At 31.0% G+C, this 8,509-nt stretch overlaps 1 protein-coding gene across 1 annotated transcript in view; it reads left to right on the top strand.

The window, feature by feature from the left end:
* The first annotated feature begins 263 nt into the window (after nucleotides 1-263).
* The window catches only part of LOC140435620 (uncharacterized), a 37,538-nt gene continuing 29,292 nt past the window's right edge, over nucleotides 264-8,509 (top strand). The window contains exon 1 of the mRNA XM_072524358.1: nucleotides 264-532. Within this exon, the coding sequence (XP_072380459.1) occupies nucleotides 367-532 (166 nt within the window). The 5' untranslated portion in view covers nucleotides 264-366. The remainder of the gene's footprint in view (nucleotides 533-8,509) is intronic.

The following is an 8,509-nucleotide window of genomic DNA, read 5'->3' as shown; positions in this document are numbered from 1 at the left end:
TAAAATTTTTGATATCACATTATATATATATATATATATATATATATATATATATATATATATATATATATATATATATATATATATATATTATATAATATTATAATATAAATTTAAAAGAAATGAAGTTTTTATATTTTCCTATGACCAATAATTTTTATTTTATTTAAATCGACTTATTTCTAAGTCCGTCACTGTAAAATTTCTGTATATTTTTAATTTTCTTATTGTACTATTTAGTTGCCTAGATAAGAAAACAACCTTCCGAACATTATCAATGATAACGATCTTTATATACACATGTCAACAAAGCGGAGTACTTAGATGTGATAATTTAATTTGATATATTATATAAATTTGAAAGGAATGGATGGTGAATTCTCGTTTATGGATTTTGATTTGTTAACAGTTGCTAGTAATGGATGCTTTTCGGTAGTGAATTTAGCTCTGGATAATATAGATATTTACGATTTTACAGTCGATACACAGGATTCGGATGGAAACTCATTGTTACACCATGTAGCAGCAGCAGGTAGATTGTTTAAAATATTTTTTTTTAATTAAAGGAAAAAGCAATTAGCTTTTTTAAAAAATTTATAGAATGTACTACAAAAAATATCTTAATATTTTAAAGAATTAGAAATAATAATAATAAATTGTATGGTTTAAAGGTATCTATAAATATTACAACGGAATTTTCAACTAGAAGCACTTGGAAGCTGATGATTTTGCATACTATCAAAAACTTTTGTGGCATTTATTAAAACAATTAGTTCAAGTCGTTAATTCAGTAACTACAGTATTAAACAGCTAACTGTAGGAAGAAATAATTCCGGACCATGGCATAGAAACCAAGAAAACATTATTCTATACTTATATACAAATATATATTTATATATATATATATATATTTATATATATATATATATATATATATATATATATATATATATATATACACTCGCGATCATAAAATCCGGGTCATCTTGAAAATTTAAAGTTTCTTCAATATTTTATTATTTAATTTTGTACAAATTCATTATGAAATAAAATTAAAATATTGTACTTCATAACTATATAATTTTAATAAGTTAAGTTTTAATGTTTTGTAAATTTGAAAATTTAATGAATTAATCTCATGTTGTAAGTTTTTATACTAGTTTTATACAATGCTATTTAATTCTAATTTCATTGTATTTACTGATACCATATTTTAGCATATCCTGAAGAAGCAAACAAATTTTGCGAAAACTTGATAAAGAACAAAGAGTTTCACTTTCCTGCCCTATTAATGACTGCAACCTCAAAATAAAACTTTATTTTATATATATATATATATATATATATATATATATATATATATATATATATATATATATATATACATATATATATTCAGGGATTTTACAGTATTCCCTCGCTCAACCGTTTCCATCTCTCTCTGTTGTCCCATTCTCCATCGTTTAGGCCTCTCTTATTCATGGCGTCGTCTACTTCGTTCCTCCAGGATTTTCGGGGTCGTCCTCTTTTCCTCCTTCCTCTGGGGCTCCATTCGATTATTCTCTTTATCCATCTGCGGTCGTTCTTCTTACATGTCCATATCACTTTAGTCTTTTTTGTTCTATATATGTTAGTATGTCTGTTTCTATTGATGTTCTTTGCTTTATTTCGTCATTACTTCTCCTATCCATTCTTGTTAGTCTGCAGCATCTTCGCAGGCATTCCATCTCTGTTGTTACTATCTTACTGCTTTTTTTTTGTTTATGATCCAATTTTCAGTACCATATGTATATTACTTTGCACTAATGTTTTATAAATCTGTGTTTTTGTCTTCATATTTAGGTGTCTATCCCACCATACGGAGTTAAGATGTCGGATTTCTGTTCTTGTTTATCCTAACCTTTGTGTAGTTTCTTCCTCTGTTGTTGCCTTTTTCGTGATTATAAATTCCAAGTATTTGAATTTATCCTTTCCTTTGATTGTTACGTTGTCATCAATCTGTAGATCTTCTATGTCTTCTTCACTTGTAGATAGGTACTCTGTTTTCGCGAGGTTGATATCTAGCCCAGCCTTGGTATATTCTTCTTGTAGTTTCTTCATCATGTCGCTGAGGTCGTCTTGGTCTTGTGCAATCACTACTTGATCGTCTGCAAAGCTTAACGTATATAGGTATTCGTTTCAAACCGGTACTCCCATGCCTTCGCATTTTCTTTTCCATGTAGTTAAGGCTTTCTCTAAGTATATTTTGAATAGAGTTAAAAATATGAAACAACCCTGCAGGAGCCCTTTTGTTGTGGTGAAATCTCCTATGATTCTTGTTCCCATTTTAATGGACACTTTATTTTCTTTTTACAGAGCTTTTGTAGCTTCTATGAGTTCCGTCTGTATTTCTAATTTGTACATTGCCTCTCACAGTTCTGACCTTGGTACAGAGTTATACGCCTTTCTCAGGTCCACAAATGCCAAATGTATATCTCTATTTTTTGCTTTTTTCTTTTCCAACAGTTGTTCCAGTGTGTATATGTGGTCTATGCATGATCCTCCTGCCGTGAAGCCTGACTGATCCTCCCCGATTTTGCCTTTTATCGCTTGCTCTATCTTTTCTCGCAGTATCTTCCCATATAATCTTCCTATTGATCATATTACGCTTATTTCTCTGTAGTTTTCGCATCGTTTTCTATCTCCTTTTTTAAATATAGATGTCATATATGCTTCCGTCCATTCCTTTGGGAACTGTTCTCCATTTATGGCTTTCAGAACTATCCATTGTATCATTATGTGTAATTTTTTTGATCAATATATTCTATGACTGTTTTTTTCACATTAAATGTCTGTTTCTGATAAATAAATACATTAATAATGTTTAAAAACAATCATCGTTTTGCTTGTATACGGGGTGTAAAATTATGTTGTGTTTTTCGTCTTATCTTACAACACCATGAATAATTTATTAGAAAAAAACGCTACATTTTAATATTGTTTTGATTTAGCTTCATCATTTGCTACATGCCCTATCTACCTCAGACGTCCCATCCTAAGATATATTTAGTTCCTGGTATATTCTATAAAGTTTAAAGTTGTATCGTCTTCTCCGTACTCCATTGTCATTCATCGCACCATAGATTCGCCTTAGTACTTTTCTTTCGAAACATCGTAATATGTTTTCATTACTTTTTGTTTAGGTCTCTAAACTATATGTTAGGACTGGGCGTATTGTTTTGTAGAGTTTTACTTTTATATTTCTCGATATAATTAAGGATTTAATAAGGAGATTGAGCCCAAAATAGCATTTGTTGCTCGTGCAAATTCTGCGATATATATCTGCGGTAGTATCATTTTCGTTTTGTTATTCTATATGATAAATTTTACCATAGGATTCCCCCCCAAGGATTAAATACCTGCTCGAGCAATGAGAAATAAAAAAATCACGTAAACCTAATTAATGGAACTAAACAGTTACTAAATTAATATTCTATTTTTTAGTTTAGTGGTTAACAAGGCAACAAATTATTTTATATTTTATAATTCCTGAAATAAGAAAAAATAGAAATGGGACTTAATTCTCTACTTATTTATACCACATCTGCTCATCTTCTTAGTCGCAATTCAATATGATTTATTAAGCTAGGATATATATTCAGACATTCAATCGTTTATTGTATATTGTGAAAATCTTGCAGCAATTCTTACAAACATTCTAAAATAGTTTCTAAACAAAGGCAGAATCTGCAGACATTGAGAGTAGAATTTCGATAAAGGCTCGGCTACAGACTGAAATTCAGTTTTAGAGTCATTTCAGTAAACGTACTTTAAATGCAGATATTGGAGCAGTGACGTGCAAAAACGTTAAGAGAAAATAAAAAAAAAGTATACATTTTCTTTTAATGTTACGCAATGACTGCGTTATATACATAATATATATTTAACGCTATAATAATACATATTATAAGAAGTAATAAAATAAAATTAAAGGAATAGAGTGTGGTCGACCGAAAACTTTCCACTCACTTGTTGTTTTTGTTGATTCAAAAAAAAAAATCATGCTCGGACCGGTTATTTTTAATTTTCATATTTCATTCCCAAAGGCGGGATAGCCTTCATCTCGAAAATCTTTAACAAAAAGTGAAAAGACCGATATGATTTTGTACACACTTACGACAAATCAAAAAATCGAAAAGAAAAATATGTTTGAAGTGTGTAAAAGTTTATTTCCTAACTGAGCGCTTTCAGCTTACAAAGCCATACTCAGAGCTATGGTCAAGTTTTAAAAAGCACCAATACTCAAGACAGATTTTGTAGAAAAATCCACATTTTCCTTTATAAAGGTTAAGTTACTTCTTAAGAGAAAACACATAAAAGATTAAACATTGGACACCACAAAAAACATATTAATTTTTTTTTAATAAGGACCGTACCATTTGGTTGGAAGATAGAGATCTTTGGAAACGGACAATACACTACATTTTTTAGCTTAAACCTACAATAAATTATTAAGTTTAATCGTAAAGGAAAAACCCGGTTAGGTGTTGTTTTTAATCGGCAAATTTATTTGCTAATGACAAAAAATTAGAAAGTTTGAAATATGATGTTTTTATTTTAAATTACTATTATTAAGTTTCTTGCAAGGAAGTAATAACAAATATACGTAAAGAAATTTCTGAGGAAATCATCAGTTGGTATATATATACCGCGTGGTGAATCGTCAAACGGGTCATAGGCAACTCAATGGAAAATTCTAAATTGTTGAATTCCTACTTCCCTAATTATTTTACGCCAAAACTCATAGGAAACTATTTTTATAGGACTGAAATCTGTATTCAAAATAAATGTTAAAATTGTTCTACGAATTAAACGTACTCCAAAATTTTGCAAAAATATAATACATTTTTCAGGTCACTCGTAAAAGTCAGGCCACACGTAGTGCAAGAATGTGTATGACGTGTTGCGATTGATCATATTGGTGTAAGATGTTTGACAATATTTGAACTGTCAATATTTTTATTTTAAGATTAAATTAAACAATAAGTTTTACTAAATACTACTACTTCTACTACTGAACAATAAATATTACTTTGTAAACAATAAATTATATTGTTTACAAAGCAATAAAGCTAATGAAATGCACTCAGTTGGCAAAAAATCACAATATAGTTGTATTCAGGCAATAGTGCAAGCAATGCCAGGGGCCCGTTTCACAAAAACTACACATTTGTCAGTTACAATGAAATTCTTACAAGTTTGGCAAAATATCTCGTTATTAGTGTTTCACGAATGCACAAGTATTCACTTGTAACTATTAGTGAATTTTACAATTTTACAAGTAACTTATTTGTAAGCTATCAACAGTTTACTTGTTCAACACAAGAATAATTTGCGAGTTTGTGTTAACAAATGTAGTGAACTAAACATTTTCTACCTAACTTTGAAGGTAGGTAGTTGGTTTGACAAGTGTAATAAGTGTAGGAAAAATGTTGTCTAGTAGCAGCTCTTCGTCAGAAAATGAAAATGAGGTATTTGTTCAAAGAAGAAGGAGGAGAATATTCAGACCAAGAATTAATAGTGATTTACCATCAATTTACGAGTTTAATGGACGTTTTCGGATGACTTCTATACAAATGGAACAACTTCGTATAGACATTGCACCTGTCTTAGCGCATCCAACGAATCGCTCTTATGCACTGGCAACAAAAATAAAATTGTGTATAGCATTACACTGGCTAGGCAGTGGAGGACAATATCACGTCATAGCAGATACTCATGGGGTCAGCAAAGCAAGTGTCAGTAGATGTGTAAAAAAAGTGGTACACGCAATTAACCGAATAAAATTTCATCAAGTTGTTGCTTGGCCGGCAAATATTTTAAATACGACTGCAGAATTCTTTGCAGTAGCAGGATTTCCCCAAGTTATAGGTTGTATTGATGGGGCGCTTATTAAAATAGATGCTCCAACTGAAAACGAACCTGCTTTTGTTGATCGTAATGGAAATCACTCTATTAATTGTATGATTGTTTGTGGACCAGACTTGAAAATCTATTATGTTAGTGTAAATTGGCCGGGAAGTGTTCATGACGCGAGAATACTGAGAAATAGCACCCTTTTTCAGAGAATGGAAGCTGGTTGGCATCCAATTCCAAATAGAATAATTCTAGGTGACTCTGGATACCTTCTATTAGATTGGCTTATGACCCCAATTGAGTTGAATGTGGATAAGGCTATGGCTACCTACAACAGAGCACATAAGAAAACACGACGTTTAGTCGAAAATGCTTTAGGTGTATTAAAGGAGAAATTTCCTTGTCTTAACTACTTTCGTTTGAGTCCAGTATATGCAGCCAATGTTTTCAAATGCTGCACAGCGCTGTATAACATTACTCGGGAGAGAATGGATATAAACCGACAAATGGATAATGAAGAAATGGAAGACGATAACGAAATAGCCGGACAACCAGCTCCTTTGAATGCAAGACAAAGACAACAGGAGTTGATAAATTATTTTAGAAATAGAAACTAGTTCCAGTGTAACTTTAAAACAATAAAGAATATAAAATAAATATAGAATAATACACAATATTTACTTTTTATTTAAACGAAAAAATAATTTCTAAAACATTTAACAAATACTTACCATAATAATGAATTAAAAATCAAAGAAGTAATTCCTATAAACAAAACGTTTTTCTTATAATTAATTAAAAATCAAATATAACAATAACATAACTTCTCAAACAATGGTCAAATATTCCACGCTTTCACTGGTAGGTGCCCTTCTACATTTATGAGGTAGATTACAGCAGAATCGAACGATGCAGTGAATTTTGAAGGGGTCACATGTAGTTCCCGTTCTAGTTTTAAAATCTCTAATGTTTTTAGATAACTTTCTTTTGCAAGGATTTCAATTTGGTGTTGTAATTTTTTCTTCTTTAAATCGATTAGTGCTTCGTCAATTGGGTCATTTTCATTAGATATTTTCGACTTGTTCCTTTTTGCACAAGATGCAGTAGGTACACTGCTGCTCCCAGTAGAAATAAACATATTAGTGTTTTTAATTTTGTTTGTTGCACCGTGATCTTGCAAATGTTTTGAATTTTCTATTTCTTGTTCAACCTTCTCAGGATCTTGCTCCCAAGTTTCGGAAATGCCGAGACTACACAGAATTGGATTATCCGGCCCAAGAATGTCGAGAACTACATTGTCCATTTCTGTAAATTTAGAATCTGTGCCTCCACCTGAACCAGTTTTCCTCCTGTTATCAACTTTCTTCTGCAATACGAAAAAAAGTGTCAGATACGCTTACACTTTGGCAAATTAAACGCTAACACTTACCATTGTTGTTTTCTTTCAATTTTGCCAAAATATATCACAGCTGTAAGTCCAATCCTTATTTGGAGGCACAAGCCCTAAACTGGTGGATTTTTGGTGCACAGTTTTCCAACATTCTATTTTGTCTTTTTTTGTTAATTTGTCGGAAAAGCTGCCGATAAGAATTGCTTTCTTATCTCTAATCTCTTTTAAAATTATAATTTTAGTACCATTTAAGACGCTTTTCGACATTGTCACAGAATTATAAATAACGACTGACGTTTAACTAGTAAATTGTCAACAAAACTATTTTAAGGTTATGTTTATTTACAAACTTGTAACTAACATGCGTGAAGTACACTTGTTGCTGACAAATTTACACATTATGTAACGAACAAGTTAAATATTTTTTTTGTGAAACGCTAGTTAACAACTTGTGATTACAAGTGCTGGATATTAACAATTGTTACTAACAACACTACTTGTAGTTTTGTGAAACGGGCCCCAGGTCTTTATTTAACGTAAGATATTCTAATACACTTCAATTCAATTTCAGGTTATATAACAATTCAAAGAATTTCAACATAGTTTTACTGTGATTCTTAGTCCTAAAAATAATTTATATTAATTTCTAAACATAAAACTATAACACATGTTCAAACAATTAACCATTTTGTACTAAACAGTATCCAAATCGATTGTAAAATTCTCTTCTAACATTAGCCAGAACCCGTGGCGCTATTTTTGCACACTCTTCAATAATTCGCATTTTTAATGCTTCAATATCTGTAAATTTTTGGTTGGAATAGATTTTTGGATCACGGTGTTGTTTATAACATGATGGATATAGGAAATTCTGAGCATGCGGCATAATGGGACACCAGAATGCCAACTATGAGGATTGGGGTAGCCCCTGCAATATAAACATTATATGATTTTTAACGTGTCTTTTTAAATGATGGTTCATCTACCACTACCAAAAAGGTTATCAGATATGGATCTAACATTAAGACCCAAGGCTGTTGCTACCAAATTATCATGGCAAATAATTCCTGACTTAGGATTTAGTTATCATCTGCCCAAAATGTGCGAAATTTGTGTCCAAAAACATTACCATCCACATACAACCAAGGAATAAAAGAAACTTCAAAAAAGAGCTAATAGAAATTACTGCACCTCAGTGTTAGAGTCATCATTTACATAATTTTC

This window comes from Diabrotica undecimpunctata, chromosome 3 (assembly GCF_040954645.1).
Source record: "Diabrotica undecimpunctata isolate CICGRU chromosome 3, icDiaUnde3, whole genome shotgun sequence".
Lineage (NCBI taxonomy): Eukaryota > Metazoa > Arthropoda > Insecta > Coleoptera > Chrysomelidae > Diabrotica > Diabrotica undecimpunctata.
The sequence above is the reverse complement of the archived record's forward strand: the minus strand, read 5'-3'. Positions and strand labels throughout refer to the sequence as shown.